Source organism: Telopea speciosissima, chromosome 3 (assembly GCF_018873765.1).
Source record: "Telopea speciosissima isolate NSW1024214 ecotype Mountain lineage chromosome 3, Tspe_v1, whole genome shotgun sequence".
Classification (NCBI taxonomy): domain Eukaryota; kingdom Viridiplantae; phylum Streptophyta; class Magnoliopsida; order Proteales; family Proteaceae; genus Telopea; species Telopea speciosissima.
Window position 1 is genome coordinate 43,082,452 of NC_057918.1, and position 23,286 is coordinate 43,105,737.

General features: G+C 46.8%; 1 protein-coding gene across 1 annotated transcript; it reads right to left on the minus strand.

The window, feature by feature from the left end:
* Nucleotides 1-659: 659 nt before the first annotated feature.
* Nucleotides 660-3,111, minus strand: LOC122656869 (probably inactive leucine-rich repeat receptor-like protein kinase At5g48380). Its single transcript, XM_043851555.1, has 2 exons — nucleotides 2,153-3,111; nucleotides 660-1,879 (listed from the first exon to the last, which is right to left on the minus strand). The coding sequence occupies exons 1-2, from the start codon at nucleotides 3,017-3,019 to the stop codon at nucleotides 866-868; spliced, it is 1,881 nt and encodes a 626-aa protein (XP_043707490.1). The 5' UTR covers nucleotides 3,020-3,111; the 3' UTR covers nucleotides 660-865.
* Nucleotides 3,112-23,286: the final 20,175 nt, after the last annotated feature.

The following is a 23,286-nucleotide window of genomic DNA, read 5'->3' on the forward strand; positions in this document are numbered from 1 at the left end:
CATATACAATTTTGTAAATCAAAATTTTGGTATAATCCTTCCAGACTATTAGAAAGGGATGCCTAGGAGGTGGATATGAAAAGCGGTATCCTTGCTGCTTGAATAAGTTATATTCCTAGGACACAATATACACTACCAACAGAAGCAATATTATAGCATGACAAGATTATTTGCAACATGCAGAATTTTCAGAAGCGAACTTCAATTATAAATCAACAAATAACTATGTAATAAGGACACATCAATTCTCATTTTCTGGCAGACTACAAAGGCATAGGACCAATACTCATGAAAACACTGTAACAGTTCATCTTTTTATTTAAATAAAGAACAAAGGAAAGCGAGGGAAGGAATGGTGAAAAGAGGAACTTGCCTGGAAAGGGTAAAATAATATATTCATTGGCATGAAAAAAGAATAAATCGTAGTCACCTACAAGAAAGGAAGGAAGAAAATCATAATCAATTATAGTCACCTACACAAGTTCCTTGTGGCAGGTTATCAGATTTTCCATGTTAGCCACACCATATCGATGTCCATGTCATGTAGCAACAAATACAGGAAAGAGATTACCTCTCCAAGATTCCACTACTTCTCTGGGATCCTAATACATATCCCTTAAATAGAAAGAAAGACATAATGGAACAAGATGTATATGGAAAAGAGAAGGGATAATCTCACGAAGCTGCTAGTTAAATAGAAAATATACAAGTAGGCTTCCGGCTGAAGAAGGCTAAAAATAATAATCACAATATCAATATAAGGATATGAGCACTCTTTTGAAAAGCTTACAACCAAAGGCATTATGCATTGATTATGTTGTTACCATTTGGCCTCTTAAACTACATTTTGCTTTACTGCAACTTCTCAGCGCCACTCTGTCTCCATAGCGACAATAAGCTCATCAGGGCAATCAACATTACCCATGTCAGATGGCACGAAAATCTCATCATCAACTGTGAAATGGTATCTCTCACCAATAGCTCTAAGAAGCTGGTAAACTTCAAACATTGTAGATCTTTCCTTGGGAGTTGGTAGGACACAATTGCATGCAACTTTAAGAAACTGGAAGAGCTCACCATCAAAACCCTTCCCAACCAATGACTTATCAATGGCATTTTGGAGACTAGAATTGCTGGACAGATGTGAAACCCATTCCACCAAATTCCCTTTGAAGCTTTCAGGGGCATTAGCTACATGGGTAGGTTTCTCACCAGTAACCAACTCAAGAAGAACAGTTCCAAAACTGTAAACATCCCCCTTGGGAGTTGCGACCAGAGTCCGCGGATACTCGGGAGCAACATAGCCCAAGTCTCCAAATTCCCCATTCACGAAAGTACTCAAGTGAGTGTCAATAGGGTTCATGAGTCTTGCCAGCCCAAAGTCTGATATTTTCGGCTCAAAATCCTCATCCAGTAAGATACATTTGGAGCTTATGTTTCGATGTATAATGCGGGGATTGCAGCTATGATGGAGCCATGCAAGACCTTTGGCCGCCCCAATCCCAATTCTGAGCCTTAGAGGCCATTCCATGGCCTTCCCCTCAGGTCCCACCGCATGAAGACAATCATAGAGGGTTCCATTTGACATATGCTTATACACCAGAAGCCTCTCCTTCTTTGCCACGCAAAAGCCCAAGAGTGGAACCAAGTTACGGTGTTTCACATTCCCTAGAGTAGTCATCTCAGATATAAATTCTTTCTCAGAACGTTGAGTGTCTTGCAGCCTCTTAATCATTAGGGCAGAACCATCAGGAAGCATTGCCTTGTACATCGTCCCTGTCCTTCCTGACCTAACCATGTTGTCTTTGCTGAAATTGTTAGCAGCCTTCAAGAGGTCACTCAACCTCATTTTTGAAACTGACTTCTCGAACATGGAAACCTATAAAACACAACTTCCCCTTCAGCACTTTGTAACAAAACTATCTTCTTTTTTTTTTTTTAAATAAAAAAAAAAAAAAAAAAGACGAACAAAGATAAAAGAAAAAGAACCTCTGGTTCCAAAGAGCTACTTTCCATTGTGATATGCACATGCATGCGTATGTGTCTGTGTGTATGCACTAATGCACTCACGTGTAGGGAGTGAAGGTGGAGATAAGCAGAAGAAACAATAATTTTTAAAGGATTCTAAGAGAGACAGATTAGATCAGCTTGCCTTGATGCCTTTGGCGCCCTTTATACTCTTGGCCCACTTGTTTCCTTCAGGGTCGTCATCTTTCTTCTTAATGGGAATTTTATCCAACCAGAAGATCAGAACAGCTCCAACAACTAACAATGTAACAAACACTCCCGCAACTACCGATCCAACAATTACTGCAGCATGAGATTTACTTTGAGGTACCTTGCAAGGATCCAGAGGTTTCCCACAGAGTCCTGGATTATTTGCATAGTTATCTGCTTGAAATGTAACATTGCCAAAGGTAGGAACTTGTCCAGACAACAGATTATTTGCAACACTAAATGTCTTTATCCGATTGAGCAAGCCGAGTTGCAGAGGGATCTGACCAGTTAATCGGTTGCTGTCAAGTTTGAGGATATTCAAATAGGTACAATTTGCCAGGCTCAATGGAATTTCACCACTAAAGCCATTTGAGGAAAGATCAAGTGATGTCACATACGGAAGCCTTTTAGAGATATCTGATGGGATAGGTCCGGTGAGCTTGTTGCTTGAAAGATCTAAACCTGTCAAGCTTGTGCAATTCTCAATACCCCGGGGGAAGCGGCCCTTCAGCCCCATGTCTGAAAGCCTGATGTTTAAGACCCTATTCTCATCAGGGTGCCAGCACTCGATGCCGGTAAATTTGCAGATGTACCCCTCTGTATTATTGTTAAAATTCCATGAGGAGTTTAGGTAGTTAAAAGGGTCTTCCATAGACTCTTTTACAGTCTTCAAGCAATAAATATCAGTAGCGGTGCCATGGGTTGTACTTATACTCGACAAAAACCAAAACATGGCATGAAAGAAAGCAGGCAGAGCTCTGTTATTCATGGCCATTTGCATGAATAATCCCTTCTTTTCCATAAAAATCAGAACTAAACTCTGAGAATTAGCTTCTGTTGAACTTCATTTCCATCACCCATCAAAATCACTGAAAGAACTACACCCACAGAAAGGGGGAGGGGAGGGAGGGGGGGATAGCAATATATAGAATTTCAATGAAAGATACTCTACAATTTCACCCGACACTAACAACAGAAATAATCAGATCACAAAACCCTAACCCCAGGAGAACAGAAATAACCAAAATTGCAGACTCAGCGTAAGAAGAGAAGAATCCAAAAAAGTAACCAAAATTAGGGACTACCCAGATGAAAATGGACAAAATAATTAGACCTGAGCAATAATACAAGATGAAATCAACAAAGACAGTAAGACTCTAGATTTCACACAGAATCACAAAAAATGATACTCAAGAGGCAGTTCTCCAAACCCTAAAAGACTAATCATAGTCACCCAGGTAGGGAAATCGAGAAATTCGAGTTAAAAGGGCACAAGTACTTTAAAAAAAAATTTAAAAAACTGACCTGCTATTGCCATGCCATCCCAAAGCTAGATGAAAAAACACAACCTCACAAAAAACCTCACTCCAAACTTAAAGATAAGAAAAACCCCGCAAAAAGGCCTTCAAATCTGCAAGGAAACATCGCTCTTAGACAAGAAGACTTTCGCGGGTCTACCTTTCCAAGTCTCCGGGTGGAAATTCAAAGCCTTCGATAAAGTAAAGAAACCTAAAAAGCAAACACAGTAGAGTGTGGAAAAAATGGGATTAAATCGAACAAAATTTAAGCCAAGCAATTCCACTCGTTTGCTGTTTTTGACTGGTGAGACTTTGGTTTTTTGAATGGGAAACGATGATTCGGGTCAATCACGAAATGCTTTTTTCCTGGCTAAAGCACGACTGGCTGTAAGACGAGTGCTTGACTCCCTACTTTACAGAGAAATTTCTAGTTTGGTTAAAAGAGTTCAGACTCTCAGACTGTTTGTTTTGCGTTCACTCTCACAACTTTGTGTACAGATGGGGGGCGTATTGGCGCGTTGGCCAGTAAGGTACAACAATGGGGACCAAACCTGAATGTCGAAGCCACGCGCAAGACTCGAGACGAAGCATGTTTTCATCTCTCACCAATGTTTGAGTGGGGACCCCATTAACTGGTTTCAAAATGTTGTGTGAAGCCATGGTTTAAGTTCGAAGGTATCTAAGTCACTGCCGATATCGATTCGATACCAGTCCTGGATCGGCAGGAATTGGTGGGGATCGGACGTTTTACGGAATGCGGGTCTTGGCTGATGGTTTATGTTGGAGAATTGGAACTGGTTTGAATGTCGATATATGGCAAGATGTTTGGGTTCCTACGTTGGCAGATTTTAAGGGTACCAAACCTTATACACCGCTAATATGACCTTCAAAGGTTTCAGACCTTATTGATGAATAAAATAGGACTTGGCGCAATGATGCTCTATCTTCCTATTTTAATGATGTTGATATAGTAACAATTAAGAAGATTAATTTGTCACTCTTTCCACAACCTGATAAGTTGGAATGCATGGGAAGTAGGAATGGAGTTTTCTCTGTTCGAAGTGCTTATCGTCTTCTTTCTAATAAGGAACAAGCACGTCATTTATCAGCAACGTCTACCTCAAGGTTACATGATTGGAGTACAATTCCTATTGATGTTTGGAAAATCATCTGGAATTGTAGTACTATGCCCAAGATTCAACGGTTTCTATGGCAGGCTTGTGCAAGTGGTTAGCAACAGGAGATGCTCTTAATCGGCGTAATATCAATGTTGATCAGTTGTGTGGTCGTTATGGTGAATGTGAAACGACTTCACATATTCTCTTGGGTTGTGCATGTCACACCCCAAACCACCCCCTGGGAGGATTAGGTAGGTGACCCGAATTACGTAACGGCAATTCGCCAAATCCCATGGATGTAGAAGCAGTTATTACATTCACAGATCCACATTCATCACTTTACCATAAGCAAGATCCGAGTGCTGCAGATAAACTACAATTACAATAACAAAGAGAAGCGTAGCGATATGTTTGTCCAGATACATTTCCCAACTACCCACAAACTGAAAAGTAAAGCTGACAAGAACAAAAGCCAAAGAAAATACATACATATATATATACAGGGTGAGTTGGCTTAAACCCAAAAAAAAAAAGTAGGAAAACTACAGCTAAACCACAAGCAAGACGGGGATAAACTCCTAACAAAAACAAAAAGGAGTCCCCAAGACGAAAAGCATCAAGTGCACTCTTCAACGGTCTTCATCAATGACCACCGAGAATGCACGCATCATTGGCACGACCTCCATCGGGATCCACACCAATATCATCATAATAACCAGGGCTCTCCTCCTCGTAATGAACCTCCATGCCACAGCGGCATCGATCTACAAAACCATCTAAAGAAAAACAATGTATAACAGAGTGTGAGCCCCCACTGAGCCCGTGACCAAAACATATCATCATGCATGCACATGCAACCAAATTCAACATGATCCTACATGATATGCAAGTCCAGATTTATTATTAGCCACCTAGCAATACAACTAAGTCAGGTCAGTGCTACTACAATCCCCAATACATGTATCCCTGGTGCGGGCTTGGTTACCCCTTCCCGCGATACACCCATTGAGTTGTCGGAGAGGACCAGTCAGCTCCCGCATTCGTTCACCAAGGTCAGCCCGACCAGCCCTCTGTGATTAACCTGTAGGGCAATCCATCACTTTTCTCTTTTCTTTTTATTTTTGGCTTATAGCCCATAATCACCATTCCGGTGCAAACACATTTCTTTCTTTTCATTTAATTTCTTTTCTCATATACACATATGGTCACCCTCACAGGCATCCAACACCTTAACCCCTGTTGGCAAGGGTGCGTAGCACGGGTGATGAAACTCTAACCCCATGTCTATATGGCATCATATGAGTCAGGTGGTGTCATCCGCATCCCATACTACGGGCTATCACAGGCCTCATTTCCAAGCCGACTACGGCATCTAGTCTAACAATCACAATCATCAGATAAGATTCACAATGTTGATCAACAGACAATCATTGTTTAGTAATTTGAGTAATTGAACAGAATTAAATAACACAGCATTTAAGATTTAACAATTATTTGCCGGCATACAGTTACACATGTATATATGATAATACTTCACTCACCTGGGTCTGGTTCTAGGAACTCAATTGCAAGTCATATTAAGTTTTCAATCTGTCTCTGGTAGTCCTAGGGTTAACCTAACCTCACTGGGTTGACCCGGTGTTCAGTTGGTTTTCATTTGGAATCCTCTGGGCCTTGCATTGGGCCTTAGGCCTATGTCCCGGTGCATCATCCAGAGATGGTGGTCTAGGGGTAAAATGATCATTCTCAGTAATTTTACCTGACCCTAGGATATAATAGGCTTACTGTGTCGTCCTTAGCTTGGCAGTGCTGCAGGACCAAACACAGGTAGGGTTTCCATCACCTGCGGGGCCCACTTAGGTTCCTAAGCCAAACTTTCATAAGGAAAGTTGTGGGGATGGGCATTTAGGTCATTTCCCACCTTCCCACACAGTACCATGGCCATTGGGTGAGGTTCCCCAAGTCAGAATGCCAAAACAACAGTGTTTCACTCATTGGACGATGGCTCTGGGCGTTGGGTGCATCGCCCAGAGTCTTCAAATCGACATCTGGCAGAGATTCCTAGGTTTTTGATTATGGGCAGTACCCCAAATCATCTCCCCTTGCATGTTAGGGTGCTAGGTACCCCCAGGGGTGATCCTCAATATGGTCCATGTGGATTTTCTACTGGGCCCACCACTCTGGCAGCCCAGACAGCATAGTGAATAGTATCACAGGGTTTTCTCCAGTTGTAGATCTATATTTTGGTCACATGCAAGGCTGGAAATAGATGTAAAATGGTGTTCTAGGGCTGCTTCCACCTAGGGCTTGGTCCTATGCAGCCAGGGCTTGCATCTAGGGTTCTAAACAGCCAAGCAACTGAGCATCTGGCAGTGCAGCTGTGCACAGCCAAATTTTGGCTCCAAGAATAGCATATCAGACTTATAAAATTAACTAAAAATCTCAGATCTCCCATGCTCTATGCTTGCATGGCAGATCTGGAGCCATCCATAGCATTTCCCAGCTATTCTGGGCTGCCAGAGGACAGAAATCCATTCAAAATACAGGGATAAGAAGGAGGTAGCAGGTATAGGCATGGAGATTTATACCTGAGCAGAGCTTGGGTGCCACGAAAATCAGGGCCCAGGTGTGAGAGTAGCTCCCGCCCTTCGTTCCTTCCTTTCTTCCTTCTTCTTCCTCTCTTCTTTCTTTCTTCTTTCTCTTCTTTTCTCTCCCACGAAATGAGCAGTGTCTAAAGCTCAAAATGAGCCCATGGTTCACCTATTTATAGGCCCAACCCCCATTAGGGTCTGTTTGGCTGTTAAGGCCCTTTTTCAAAATACATTTTCAACTGTATTTACAGCCACTCTGGGCTCTCAGGTGGGGTCCACAATGAACTAAGGGTATGAGGTGGTCCCTCAGACTCCCCTCTATCTATGGAGGGTGCCCATGTCCATTATGGGTGGTCGGCATAATTTAAAATTAATTTAATCAGCTATTTTGCACACTGGGCGATGTCTCTAGGCCTTGTCTGCATCGCCTAGTGCCATCGCCCAGAGATTCCAGCAAGGCTGAATCTCAGTGGGGCTTGCACAAGGGTTTGACCCTTGGTCAGGGCATTGTCCCCACATGCCATTTAGAGGTTTTTTACACACTTTTCTAGAGGTGGGCCCCACAGTTATGGGGAGGAGAGAGATTACTTGGAGTCCAGGCCATACATCATGCTAAGAGTTGTACAGCTGCAGGGGTCTACTATCCATCTTCTGACTGGTATGTAGGAAGACATGCACATAGTTTCCTCATTAATCCAAGTCACTGGAGTGATACTCCACAGTGTTCTTGGTTGCCTGGTCAGGGGTTCCTGTCCTTCAATCAAAACTCCAGCCAGTCGGGAGCAGGGTTTGATAGTGCATATGCTAAAGTTGTTTGGTTTGGTTGTCCACTTGGTTCTATCTCTTCAATGAATGGAAATCCATCCATATTAGATTTGATTTATGGTTGGAAGTCATTCTCTAACTAGGGAAAGAAGGAAGCTCGATTGTTGATAACCTTATGCAGCTTTGTTTGTTGGTTTTTGTGGTTATCACGCAATGATCTGGTCTTTGGGCGTAGACTTTGGCATCCAAGTGAAGTAATTTTTGCGGCTATAAAGGCATTTCTGGAGTTTATGGATGTACAATCTATTGTTGCTACTACTTCTCCAACAACTCTAATCTTAACACAATGATGGATAGCACCATTTGTAGATTTTATCAAGTGCAACTGTGATGCCAGTCTGTCTTTGGATTTATGCAGATTTGGGATTGGTTTCATTTGTAGAGATCACAGGGGAATGCCTTTGATAGATGTATCCGATCCAATTTCTTTTTCGGATGTTATGGTTGGTGAGGCTCATGCTATTCGTATGGAACTGTTGGAGATGATCAAGACTGGATTTGCGCAAGTTATGGTTGAATTAGATAATATAAATCTGATTACACATATTCAGGATGGTGGTGGGACTTCACCATTGCTGATTCGAGTGATCATAAAAGACATTATTTATCTTTCTTCCTTCTTTATATCTTGTAGCTTCACTTATATTCCACGGGAGATTAACAGCGTGGCTGACTCCTTTACTAGGAGGGCTTTGTCGTTAACATGCACAACTGACTGGCCCATTTCCACTCCATGGCTGCATGAGATGTGTCATTCTTCCCTACCGTGAGCTTTGCATGTCTTTTTCTTAATAAAGACTTGTTTACCAAAAAAAAAAAAAAAAAAGCTTTTTACCCTTGGTTCTTATCCTTACATTGATATTGGATCGACTAGGAATCAAGATCGATGGGTACTATTGTCATTGGAATCTAAATTATCACGTCAGGGAGAGACTTGCACACCAAAGACCAGGAGCTGAGGAAAGTGAACTCCAAGGTGGACTCTCCGATGCTCAAATCAAAACTCCAAACAACAGTTTTATAAACTGAGAATTGAGAACAGACATTAAGATAGCAATAAATGTCTTAAGAGTTTTATCGTGTTTACCTCCTACTCCACCTTCCTATTTATAGGAAAGGCAGTAGAGAAGTCTGATTCCTCATAGGAACCAAAAAAGGAAAGTCCAACAGTCACAATGGCAGTTAGGCGATGTTGTCGTTAGAATCTAACCTGATGACATGGATGACTTGCAAAAGGCAAAGGACACAAGTAATAAAATCTGGAGTAGGCTTTGAGGGGAATCTCCGATGTCAAAGTCAGTCCTGAGCAACAATAAATGTGAAGAGAGAAGTATGGTATGAGTAATAAATTTCTGATATCTTTTTTACTATGTACAGTACCTTTTTTATAGTTTGGGCAGTTATGGCAGAGTCGGTTGCAGGGGCGGTTTGGTAGAGTCGACTGCAAGGGTCCACTTGGGTGGAAAGTCTGCATTCCAAGGTGACGTCGCTGGTGGAGAGCCACCTTCTTCCTAAGACTTCTATGCCCTTCTTCCATGTGTCTCTTGTATGACAAAAGAGAGTTTTTTATGTACATTAGATGTCCTCTACTCCTTTGGATATAGAATGAGTCCAAGTGAGTAAAGTAGAATTTTTTTTTTGAGTAAAATTTTGATCAGCCAAGGACCAAGTTTACCTCAGTCTGTTTTGGTTGGTCAAGGTTTTAGTTAGCTGTGAACTTGATCAGCTAAGGACTAAGTTTACTTCGATCCGTTTTGGTCGGTAAAGGTTTTAGTCGGCTGTGATCTTGATCAGCAAAGGACTAAGTTTTCCTCGGTCCATTTTGGTCAGTCAAGGTTTAAGTCGGTACAAGGACAAAAGACGTCTTGGCGAAGGATTGCCACGTGTCCTCCACCTCATCCCTCTTTGGGGGAAAGATTGAGTGAGGTGATTTGAATTGTAGTGAGACACCACCTAGAGGAAGGTCTAGGACCCATAATATAAGAAAGAGTAGACTACTTGTACACACCTTGAGGTTTGTCCTGTTTACTTGTACACCCCCTTCTTTCTAAAATCTTACTTACAAACCCCTTGGGACTGATGGAATATCCATTCTGTTAGGGTGAATAGGTGAAGTGATGATGTCAATAGGCCATAAATTAGTAAATGGCCAAAATACCCTTATGGATTGGTTGTCCTAAATCGTGTTTGAGAGTACTCTTCTTTCCTCTTTCGTTCTACTACTACGGTAGCCAATGCCGCGTCAATCGAAGGTAGCCATTGTCGCTTCAGTCAAAGATAGCCATTGCTGTGAGGAAGAATCTGTGAACCACGAAATTCATTCCAGCTTCAATTAAAGGTAGCTCCGGCGATCCTCACACTTTAACCCTATACATGGATCAAAGATCTGTTTTTTAATTTTGTCCCCTCCATTTTCCTGGTTGGACTTTTAGGGCTAATTTATTTTGATCGACACTCAAAAGCCCTAACTAATATTAACCATTCCAAAAATAAAATTAGAAAAGACAGTAAGGGACCAAGGAAGGTTCCTTCGAAGGTCTTCGATATTCCAGTGTCAGCCATTGCACGATAGGAGAAATCAAAATCCCTCCTGTTGCGTCAAGAAATCGTCGAGCGATCCTGCGAGTGCCGTCACCTGCAAGTGGACCAAGGGGTCAACAGAGAGAACCGGTGTGGTTCCGGCCTAGGGCTCTCCGATGCCAAAGTTAGATCTCCTGAGCAAATAGATGAATAGTGATTATTCAATATGAGTTTAGATGTCCCCTCTAAGGGTGGTGTACCTTGCCTTTTATAGTAGTGTATGGCGGTGTGGAGAGTCCCAGTTCTATGGCGAGTATGCCGTTGAGTGAATAGAGGTCCTGGGTAACAGGGCTCTATCATGATTGGCCATCTCCCCGTGGGAGGGAGTGTCCTGGTGGTATCAAGATCCTTAGCGAATAGATACCCGCGTGTGGTGATAACGTCATTGGTGCTTGAATCCGTCTGGGTGACGTGACTTCTAAGCGGTGGCCTAGAGTCCTGGTGGTGGCATAAGTCTGTAGTGACACGATTGGGTCATAGACGAGTGGCCTCGGTGTCCGTGTACATCATGTCTGGTCCATGATGTTGAGCCTGGGTGAGGCCGCGCCTGGGTGCTGGCCGCGCCCGGGTGGGACCCCCGATTGGTTCTCCTTGGTTTGGGTGGCTTTGTGACACGTGGTAGCCACTGATTGGTTCGGTGAATCTTGGATGTATCATTTGCCCCCCACTCTCTTGAGATAGGATGTCCAAGAGAGTAGATGCCTTTATATAGTGAGGGGTCCACTGTGAATGAACTTTCTTTGTGGGGCTTGTCTGTAAATCTATTAGTGAGGTAGGAGAGGTTGGGGGTTCAAACCTTTCCTCCTACACTTTTCCTTCTTTTGTTTTTTGTAGATATATGTCCATCTTCTTCACTCTCTCTTTTTCACTTCTCATTTCTCTTTCTTACTTCTTGTCTCCCACTTTTTGCTCTTCTTGAATTTCTCCTTTCCATTGCACTTTTGTCTTTTGTCCTCTTTTTGGTGCCCACCATGTGCTTGTCCTTGGGTCACCTAGACTAGTATCCATTTTTTTTTTTGGTTTTGGGTCCTTGTGTTTGCCTTGTGCTCACTTGGTGCCTTGTTTACTTAGAGGGCTCGAGTGGTGCTTGGCTTGAGTGCCTTGCATTTGGTGGTCTCTGCCACTTGATCGTGCCCGTGGTGTGGTCGCGTCGTCATGTGTCTGCTCCCCCGTGCGATCGCCTTCCCCCTAAGGTAAGTTCGACCCCTTCTCTTTTTTTTTCTTTTTTATTTTTTTTTTATGCAAGGCCGTACCTAGGTGAGGTCATGCCTGCGGATGTGGCCGTGCCTATGGGTGTGAGGCCGTGCCTGCGGGTGTGAGGTCGCGCCTGGGGTGGCCGCACCTGCGGAGGTGAGGCCGTGCCTGGGTTGCCGCGCCTGCTGGTGTGGCCGCGCCTAGGGTGGCCACGCCTGCGGGCATGAGGCCACGCCTGGGTGGTCGCGCTTGTGGGTGTGAGGCCGCGCTTGCGGGTGTGAGGTGGGGCTTAGGGTGGCCGCGCCCGTGGGAGCGATGGACCCTCATGCTTCTCCACTCTTCTTCTTCTTGTCTGTGATGGATCTGCTGTTTATACTTTGCAGGTGGCCTTCATTTCATCTTTCTTGCTAGCTTCTTGTCTGGGAGATCGCTTTCTCGAGTAAGTAGTCTATTCTTCTCTTGTCGTTCATGTCGTCTCCTAATGACCTTGGCCCTGCTTCAGTCGAGGTTGGATCTTAAGAGGAGCGTTCCCCAGGATCGCCTTCTTCTATGTGTACTCCATCCTCTATACCTTCCCCCAGTGCTATTGATGGGGGTGTGGGACCTTTTAGTGTCTCTGGCCCCTGTAGGGATCGTAGCCCTTCTGAGGTGGCGTCCTCAGTCGTCGGTCCTGCTGATATGTTGGGTCATGTTGCTAGTATCTTGTCCCCTTCTGACTTGGTCTCCATCCGTGAGGAGTTCCATATTCCCACTGAGGTCATGTAATGTACTCCCAGACCTGGCGAGTATGCCTTCTCTCACCATGCGGATGAGATCTGTCTCTACCGTTCCTTTTTTCTCCAGGGCCTTCGCCTTCCTATCCCTCGCTTTGTCGAGTTGGTGCTAGAGCATTGGCACCTCACCCCTGGGCAGGTGTTGCCCAATTCTTAGAGGGTGACCTTGGGTTTCTATGTATTTTTCACCCGCATGGGGCGTGCCCCCACTGTTCCCCTATTCTCCCACTTTTATCTATTGAAGAAGGGGAATCGTGGATGTTATCACTTTGCTCGCCGTGTGCTCAAGGGGCCCTATGCCTCTTTGGAGCTTCTCACAGGGATCACTAGCAACGTGAAGTATTGGAGGGATCGCTTTTTTTTTGCCATGGTCCCCCGATGCCCACTACGAACTGTTAGGGAAGTCATTGACCTCAAGAGGGTCAACCAGGGGCTTAAGCTGAGTGATTTTGAGGGTGACTCCCTTAAGCAGTGCCTGGGTAGCGATCCGTTCCACGTCCAAGAGTTGGACTCGGAGGCCTTCCTGTCCCTCTGAAAGCTGAGTCCTGGTAAGAGCACTGTCTTTTGTACTTGATTAGCATGCTTATATTTTAATATACATGTCATCTGACTGGTTGGGTGGTCTATGCAGTGGATATGCGTCCGGACTTCAGTTTGCTCCGTGGCAATCTGCGGAGGAAGGCCGCTTCTCAGGGTGGTCCTTCTGCTGGAGTAACAGATGTTGGTGGTCCTTCTGTGCCTATGGCTGTTGGGACAAAGCGAAAGGGTGGTCCAGGACATGCCTATGTGATGAGCTCTGGTGCGTGTGTCCTCCTTCCCCGTACTTCTCCTGATGATGATCGTGTTTCTGGCTCTGTGCCTCTGCCTCCTATTGTCACCCCTTCTGGGTCTTCTGCATTGCCCCTCTCCAAGGGGAAAGGGGTGAGTTCCTCCGGTGGTACTGCCACTGATCTTCCCGCGATGGATGAGTCCCTGGTGATCACCTTGGGCGTGCCGAAGGGTTCGACCTTGGCTGGAGCCGGCGTGTCAAAGGAATGGGTGGACAAGGGGAGGCTTCCTACAGCGAGGGTTGCCTTGCAGAGGCTTAGCGATGCGTGTCTGGCCCAGACTCTCTACCATGATATGGCTTCGGTGAGTTATTCCTTTTTGTTTCGTCATGTTCGCTGCTCCTCTTATACTTAGAGTGTTTATCGTTTGCCATGCTGATTGTAGGTCCATCATCGTGTTGCTGAGGCGGTGCTTCAACTGGAGGGTCACGCTTCTCATGAGGTGCAGATACAGCGCACCCTGCATGATGTGGAGAGGGAGCTCCAAGGACACATCAATGCCCGTGAGAGGGTCGAGGCTGGCGCTCAGAGGGCGTCGGAGGAGCTCGCAGTGGTGTCCGGGAAGCTCCTGGAGGCGTCCGAGGAGCTTCGAGTGACCTATGCTAGTGCGGTCGAGAGTTCGGCCAGGGTTCTTGCCTTGGAGGAGGAGCTTCATGCGTTGAGGGGGAGTCATGAGGCGGAGCTGGCATCTGTAGGCGAGCGAGCTGTGGCTGAGTTCCAGGCATCCTCGGCGTTCTTGGCATTGTATCAGGCGTAGCTTCAGCCTGCGTATGAGGGAGGGGTCTGGGACTTAGCCGCTTGTGTCCTGGAGGTGACCCCCGATTATGACTTCTCTGTCTTGGGGTTCTCTGAGTTTGCTGCAGTGCTTCCTGGTGTAGCGGTGGTGGAGAGCGTTCCAGTGTCAGAGGTGGAGACTACCCTGCCTGAGGGGGGTGCTGCTGCGCGCCTTCTCGAGGTGGACCTGATGTCTCCTGCTGGGTCGGAGGTGACCCACCCCTCTGTGGTCCCTTGACCCTATGGCCGTACCGAACTTATAGACGTCTTGAACTTTTTTCTTTTTGAACTTGATTTGTAACTATTATGACTTCTCTATGTGATCGTTGTTGCTTTTCTTTGATTGCATTGTCTCTTGGTGGTTGATTGCGCATTGGTGCCCTATGACCCTTGATAGTCATGGGATTTTGGTAGTGGCTTTCTGCCTTGGTGGTCATCGAACCTTGGTGGCCTTGCGCCTGGGCGGTCATCGGACCTTGGTGGCATAATGCCTTAGGTATAAAGCCTCAGCGGTGACATAACGCCTTAGGCATAGAACCTCAGTAGTGGCATAACGCCTTAGGCATGAAGCCTCAGTGGTGGCATAATGCCTTAGGCGTAAAGCCTCGATGGTGGCATGACGCCTTAGGCATAAAGCCTCGGTGGTGACATGACGCCTTAGGCATAAAGCCTCAGTGGTGGCATAACGCCTTAGGCATAAAGCCTTAGTGGTGGCATAAAGCCTTAGGCATGAAGCCTCAGAGGTGGCATAACGCCTTAAGCATAAAGCCTCGGTGGTGGCATGACGCCTTAGGCATAAAGCCTCAGTTGTAGCATAACGCCTTAGGCATAAAGCCTCAGTGGTGGCATAACGCCTTGGTGTAGTGGCAGTGATTCGATTGAGTGGTAGAAAAAGATAAGTATTCCCGAAACACCTCTTTATTTTGAAAATTTTCAAATTGTCCTTGAAACAGTGATGTCGTCTACTGCTACTGTTGCTGCTACTACTACTGTTACCACCACCACTACTGCTACTACTTAACTGCTACTATCGATGGAGCTGCTTGCTTCTATTGGTAATACTTCTTCAGGTGTTCTGAGTTTCAGGTACGGTCTACCTTCTTGCCCCCCGAAGTCTCTTCAAGCGGTAGGTCCCTGGACGTATCGCTTGGAGACTATGTAAGACCCTTCCCGGTTGGTCGGACTTCCCGCATCGTGGGCGTGATGCACTTGCCCTCCATAGGACTAGATCTCCCTGGTGGAATAGCCTTTCCTTAACTCGGCATTATAGTACCTGGCAGTACGTTGTTGGTAGGCGACGTTCCTTAGTAGTGCTCTCTCACGGACCTCATCTATAAAGTCTAGGTTTGCCCATAGTCCGTTGATATAGTTACGTTTGTTGAAGTGCAGAACTCTATGGGACATGGCGCAGACCTCTACTGGCGCCAATGCTTCAGTGCCATATGCTAGGCGGAATGGGCTCTCTCCTGTGGGTGTCCGTACTGTAGTTCGGTACGCCCACAGACCGCTTGGTAGCTCTTCGACCCATTTCCCTTTGGCTCCCTCTAGCCTTTTCTTGACTCCTTCCAGCAATGTTCTGTTGGTGACCTCCACCTGACCATTGGCCTGTGGGTATGCTACCGATACAGGCCGATAGTCGATGTTGTAGCTGTGATAGAATGCTTGGAATTTGAGGGTTGTTGAATTGTTTGCCATTGTCTGAGATGAGGATCTGTGGTACCCCAAACCTGTAGATGACGTCGTTGCAGACGAACTTCTCCATCTCTGTCTCTATTATCTTGGCCAAGGGCTTAGCTTCGACCCACTTGGTGAAGTAGTCAATCGCGACGACGAGGTACTTTCTGTTTCCCGGTGCTGCGGTGAAGTTTCCTAAGATGTCCAGCCCCCACATGGCAAAAGGTATGGGGTTGAGGATTGATGTCAGCTTGGTGGCGGGTAGATGGGGTACTGGGGTGAACAACTGACATTGCTCGCATTTCTTGGCATATTGGATGGCCTCCTCTTGCATTCATGGCCAGTATAGTCCCTGGCAGAGGATTTTGTAGGCTAGGGCTCGTCCCCCCATGTGGCTTCCACATATCCCCTCATGGACTTCTGCTAGGGCGTACTCTGCCCCCTTGGGTCCTAGGCACCGGAGTAGTGGTGCTGTTGCCCCTCGCTTGTACAGTACCCCGTCTAGGACAGTGTACTTTGCAGCTCTCATCCTGATCTTCCTTGCCTCGGCCTTGTCTCCTGGTAAGACGTCGTTTTGGAGGTAGTTGAGTAGAGGGTCCATCCAGCTAGGTCCCTCCTCGATTTTGTTAATCTGCTTTTCCTTATACGTTGGCTCATGCACTAGCCAAATTTTGGAGTTCCTCATTGGCTAGCCTGGATAGGGCGTCGGCGGCGGCTTTCTCGTCCCTGGGAACTCGAACCATCTCGAACTTCATGAAACCCTCGATCAATGCTTGAGCATGTGCTAGATATGATGCCATCCTATCATCTTTCGCCTCGTACTCTCCATTCACCTGATTCACCACAAGCTGGGAATCGCTCCGGGTGGATAGGTGTGTGACTTGGATGGCTTTGGCCACCTGGAATCCAGCTAGTAGTGCTTCGTATTCTGCTTCATTGTTGGATGCTTGGAAGGTGAATCAGAGAGCATATTGGATACGGAATCCTTCGGGGCTGGTTAATATGAGGCCAACGCCGCTTCCCGCCGCATTACTCAACCTGTCCATGAACATATCCCACGATCTGTGATCCTTCTCCTCGGGTTCCCCTATCTCTGGTTCGATCTCAGATAGGGTACACTCTGCAATGAAATCTGCCAGGGCTTGGCCTTTGATGGCTGTCCTTGGTTGGAACCTGATGTCATGCTCACTTAACTCCACTGCCCATGCTATCAATCGTCTGGAGACGTCTGGCTTATGGAGTATCTTCTTCAGAGGTAGGTCTATGAGGACTGTGACGGTATGGGCTTGGAAGTATGGTCGTAGCTTCTTAGCTATGATTACCAATGCATAGGCTACCTTCTCGATCCTAGTGTACCTAGTCTCTGCATCGATCAGAACATGGCTGACATAGTAGATAGGCCTCTGGACTTTGTTTCTTCCTTCAATAGTACTGCGCTGACCACGACAGGGGTGGCGGCTAGGTAGAGCTGGAATTCTTCGTTAGGTTCTAGTCGCCCAAGCAGTGGTGGGCTCTCTAGGTACTCCTTTAATTCTTCGAACGCCTTCTGGCACTCTTCTGTCCATGTGAAATCTTCAGGGCTTCGGAGGTTCTTCAATATTTTGAAGAATGGTAGGCACTTATCACCTGCCCGTGACACGAACCTGGAAAGGGCGGCGACCCTTCCATTCAACCTCTGCACTTCCCTGACCGTCCGAGGAGGTGCCATCTCTTAGATGGCCTTGATCTTGGATGGGTTGGCTTCTATTCCACGTACTGAGACCATGAACCCCAAGAATTTTCTTGACATTACACTGAAGGCGCACTTTACAGGGTTTAGCTTCATCTGGTTCCTCCTCAGTACTGTGAATGCTTCCTCTAGGTCTGTCAGGTGTTGGTTGGCACGGATGCTTTTCACGAGCATGTCATCCACATATACCTCCATGTTGCTCCCGATCTGCTCCTCGAACATCTTGTTGACCATCCTCTGATAGGTGGCCCCTGCATTCTTCAACCCAAACGGCATAACGTGGTAGCAGTAGTTCTCCTTATCTGTCCGGAATGCGATGTAGGACTCATCACCCTCATGCATGAGGATCTGGTTGTACCCAGAGTAGGCATCCATGAAACTCAGCATCTCATGGCTGGCGGTGGCATCGATCAGTAGGTCGATCCTGGGCAGTGGGTACTCATCTTTTGGGTATGCCTTGTTCAGGTCGGTGTAGTCGACATAAATCCTCCACTTCCCACTTGGCTTTGGTACCATGACCACGTTTGCGAGCCAGGTTGGGAACTTCTCCTTTCTGATGAACCCTGATTGGCTCAACTTCTCGACCTCTTCCTTGATTGCTGCTTGTCGATCGAGGGTGAAGTTACGCTGCTTCTGTTGAATGGGCTTCCTGGTTGGGTCGACATGTAGTTTGTGCTCTGCTATGGAACGTGGTATTCCAGGCATGTCGGAGGTCGACCATGCAAAGACATCCATGATCGCTTGGAGGAGGTGTCCAAGTCCTTCTTTCTGTTCCTTGCTTAGTAGGGAGCCAACCTGTACGACCTTGGAGGGGTCATCCCTACTAAGGGGCCATGGGATGAGGTCTTCCACTGGTCTTCCTCTTCTCTCTGGTCACTGACCATGTTCTCTAGGCAGAGTGTCATTCCGTAGGTGTTACCATTATTCTTTTTCATGAAGGTGGTGTAGCACTCCCTTGCTTTCTTCTGATCTCCTCGGACTTCGCCTACCCCATTCTCGGTGGGGAACTTCATCTTTAGGTGGAGCGGCGATATGACTCCTCTAAGGGTTGTCAAAGATGGTCGCCCTAGGAGGCCGTTGAAGGACACCATGGACTTGACAACCATAAAATTCACCATGATAGTCACTTGTTGAGGGTGTACCCCGAAGGTGACGAGTAGTTCTATGGTACCTCTAATGGAGGCTGTGGCACCTGAGAATCCATGGAGGTAAGTGGGCTCTGGTTTGAGCTGATCATCCCCAAACCCGAACTGTCGATAGGCGTCCAAGGAGAGTACGTCTACAGATGCCCCTGTGTCTACCAGTACCCTATGTATAGGTCGGTTGGCTACCTTCACCTATACTACCAGGGCATCCTCATGTGGGAAGTTTAGTCCTTCCAGGTCTTCATCCGAGAAGGAGATCACCGTCTCGGTCTTGGCTATCTTGCTTGGCTTCTCTGCCACTCCCACGAACTTGGCATGGGCTTTAGCTTTTCTGGTGGACTCTTGCCCCGGTCCTCCAAGTATGGTGAGGATAGGAGGTCCCTTGGTGCCACTAGGTTCTGTTGCATCTCTCCGCTCTTTTGGGCGGTCTCTCTCTCACTCTGTTCTTCTTTCTTCTCGTCTCGGTTCTACTCTGTCTCCGTCACGACCTCTGTCTCCTTGGCCTGAGCGGTTGTCACGTCTCCCCTTCACATACTTGTTCAAGCTTCCTGCTCTTACAAGTTGTTCTATCTCTCTCTTCAATTGATAGCACTCCTCTGTGTTGTGCCCATTCTCTTTGTGGAAGAGACAGTACTTGTTAGGGTTTCGCTTCTCTGGTCCTGCTAGCATGGGTCGTGGCCAATGGAGTAGGTCACGGTCTTGGATCTGCTTGAGTATCTGGGACCTGGTGGTGTTCAGTGGTGTGAACTCAGGGGTGCTTGCCCTCTCACTTCTCTCTGGGCGACGGTCCATCCTCCCAGATGGGCGGTCGCCCTTCTCTTGTGGACGCTCTGTCCTCGACCTCTTACTTTCTTTGCAGTCATCAGGTGCTGGCATCTTGTTGTCCTGCGGCTTGGCCTCAATTATCTTCGTTCTAGCTTATAGTACCTCGGCCATATTTGTAAACTCGTTGCGCCACTCCAGGAGCTCTTTCATAGTCCTGGTCTCATGACGTGCCAGGTCCTTGATCAGGTCCAGGTCCCTGATACCTCCTGCTAGGGCTGCATGCTGTGTCTGGTCGTCCAAGTCTCGAACCTCCAGGGACTCCCTGGTGAACCTGCTAACGTACTCCCTGAGAGATTCCCCAGCGTTCTGTACCACGTTCAGTAGATTGACGGTGGTCTTCTTCTGCTTGACATTGCTCTGGAAGCGGGTGATGAACTGTTCGCATAGCTTCGCGAACGAGCCTATAGATCTTGGTCGTAGCCTGGAGAACCATGATGTGGCTGCTCCCTTGAGGGATGCAGGGAATACCCGACAGGAGACCACGTCCGACCCACCATACACCGTCATCATGCCATTAAAGTAGTTGATGTGGTCATTAGGGTCAGTGGTACCACTGTTCAAAGGTGGGTAGTCGGAACCTGGAAGGTAGCGTGGCTGACATGATCTCTGTCGAGAATGGGTGTTGTCCAGGTATGGAATGTGTCTCGCCTTTGGTCTACTCCTTCAGCCCTTCCAGCTTCTTATCCAGGTCACGGAGTCTTCGATCGAGCTCCTCGTCCCGTGTCTATCCCTCACCCCTGGCAGGACGTTCACTGCGACCTCGTTCACGCTCTCTCCTGGATGTCCCCTCCCGCCTTGAGTGTTGGCGGGATGGTGAATGGTCACGCCGTGATGAACCCTGTCACGAGGGTGAGGGGCTTTCCTCTCTGTAGGTCCGGCTTCGTCGTGGTATGTGACCTTCTTCAAGTCGTCCGTCGAACACAGACCTCCGGACCGATCTCTGCAGGCTAGGCACCCTCGCCCTAGGTGTTAGTGTCCTCCCACGTTCTGACCATGGCAAGAGGTCTCTTGGTCTCCTGGGATGCTGGGAAGGCTCCCCCCGCTGTGGAGTGGGGGTTGCCCGTTGCACAAGTCTCTCTGATCCGCCGCCTCTGGGAGATGATCTCCTAGGGTTCGGCTCTTGTCGAGGTATGGACTCTACCCTTGCTGATGGCGACGTCCTTCAGCGGTGAGACGTCACACGCTGTGTCAAGTATTCTCGAAAGAGCCGTTGTTCATCGAGGATTTGTCGCTGCAGGTCGTTGATCTGACCCACAGTGGCTGGTGTATTGGGGTCAGGTATCACCTCCACCACCACATCGTCTGCCTCGTCATTGTTGGGCTCGTCGACCACAAACTGGTCATTAAGGGGGGATCTCTCCATCCAGAGGGACATGGTCCTGGTCATTGGCTCTACGGTAAGAGCACTCTTGGGGTGGTGATCCATCCTCACCACATTGTTGGTGGTGGTAGTCTTCCTTCGTGCCATTGAGTGTATATGGAAGCGAGCTAGTAGATGGAATGGCTAGCGTCGTTCCCATAGATGGCGCCAATCTGTTGCGTCAAGAAATCGTCGAGCGATCCTGTGAGTGCCGCCACCTGTAAGTGGACCAAGGGGTCAACAGAGAGAACCGGTGTGACTCCGGCCTAGGGCTCTCCGATGCCAAAGTTAGATCTCCTGAGCAAATAGATGAATAGTGATTATTCAATATGAGTTTAGATGTCCCCTCTAAGGGTGGTGTACCTTGCATTTTATAGTAGTGTATGGCGGTGTGGAGAGTCCCAGTTTGATGGCGAGTATGCCATTGAGTGAATAGAGGCCTTGGGTAACAGGGCTTTATGCTGATTGGCCATCTCCCCGCGGGAGGGAGTGTCCTGGTGGTATCAAGATCCTTAGCGGATAGATACCCACGTGTGGTGATAAAGTCATTGGTGCTTGAATCCGTCTAGGTGACGTGACTTCTAAGCGGTGGCCTAGAGTCCTGGTGGTGGCATAAGTCTGTAGTGACACAATTGGGTCATAGACGAGCGGCCTCGGTGTCCGTGTACATCACGTCTAGTCCACGATGCCCCTCCTGGGTGCAGGCCGCGCCTGGGTGAGAGGCCGCGCCTGGGTGAGGCCGTGCCTGGGTACAGGCAGCGCCTGAGTGAGGCCGCACCTGGGTACTGGCCATGCCCGGGTGAGGCCGCGCCTATTGGTTCTCCTTGGTTCAGGTCGCTTTGTGACACGTGGTAGCTGCTGATTGGTTCGGTGAATCTTGGATGTATCACCTCCGAACTCCCAACTTAATAGAGTGAGAGAGAGAGAGAGAGAGAATAAAATTAAAAGCTCTCCTGACCTTAGTTAGTAAGTTCGGGAACGGGAATTGAACGGGAACGGATACATACGGCAATTAAACGGACTTGATGGTAATAATACTTTTCAAAAAATCCGACTTAATAAAACACATATGGCAATAATACGATACACGTTTAATACGTGTTTAATACGGCCTAGACGACAATAATACTTTTAAAAAAAGGGGCATATATTCATTATGTAACATAGATTGCTATGGGCACACAGGTAACAAAAAGGAAAAAATGAGAGGACCTGATGTGATCTCAGGTTTCAGAGCCCTTAAATCTAGATTGCTATGGGCACACAGGTAACAAAAAATTCAATCCTAAAGAGCAGTGGCAATTCCATAAATTTCAGAACAATTTGGAACCCTCTTGAGTAGGACAAACAGAACTTGGGACTTATATGTAATTAAACTTAAAGGAGAAAGGACCAAACTGGAGACTTTAAACGGTTGGTGATAGATTTGAAACAATTCATGCAAAAGAAGGGTCTTTTACATAATACCAGCAACTAAGGGTCATGTTTGTAAGAAAATAGGACGTTTTTCTCCTTCAACCCACGATATGTTCCGTATTGGTGGAAAAGAGATCCAATTTGTGATCACTACAGTCCCTTAACCAAGAACTCAAAGCAATCACAGATTTGGGGTTAAGATCTCAACTCTCCACTCTCTTGAATGAACCCAGAATGAGACCAAAATATTAGCCAGAAAAATAATAAAAATTACCTGAAACATACACAGGTGGAAGTTGCTGGTTTAGACTTGATTTCAAGTGAATATCTCCCGGCATGAAGGTTCAAAGGAAAAATATCTCTAGGGTTTACTTTGTCCTAAGGGTGAGTTTCAGGCCCCAAGATTTGAGACTGAAAGGAGAAGTCTTGAGAAAGACTAAGTTCTCTCTTACCAAGCAAACAGTACCATCAGAACAGAACAATATCAATGAAATATAATAACCACAAAGGGAAGCGTCGCCGTTGCCGTCATTGTTGCCGTCGCCGTCGAGGATTTGACGATCGCCGGTGGCTGTTGAACGGAGATGGTGAGGATGATTGGAGATTGGGGGGCAGCTGCTAGGGTTCGACTTCGGCAGTTCGCAAATCGCAGAATGGAGAAAGGGAAAGTGAAAGTGTGAAACGATATCTTTTTGGGTTTTTTTTTTTTTTAAACATTAGGGTTAAAAAGTATAAAACCATATAATACCCGGATTATATGCGTAAAATACTTGGCCGTTTAAAAAATGTATTTTTTTGTAAAAATACGAAAAGTGCAGGGACGGAAGTCTTTTTCATCTAAACATTTGGGTATGCGTATAATACGCATATTATATGCATACTTACTAACTAAGCTCCTGAAAAACAACCTGTAAGTAGTAAACAACTCTCAAAATAAAAA

What these genes read in the sequence shown, in the direction of transcription:
- LOC122656869 (XM_043851555.1), bottom strand. Translation starts at nt 3,019, where the DNA reads ATGGAAAAGAAGGGATTATTCATGCAAATGGCCATGAATAACAGAGCT. An exon ending in AGGGCGCCAAAGGCATCAAG is followed by an intron (nt 1,880 to 2,152) that starts GCAAGCTGATCT and finishes TGTGTTTTATAG; the next exon opens with GTTTCCATGTTCGAGAAGTC.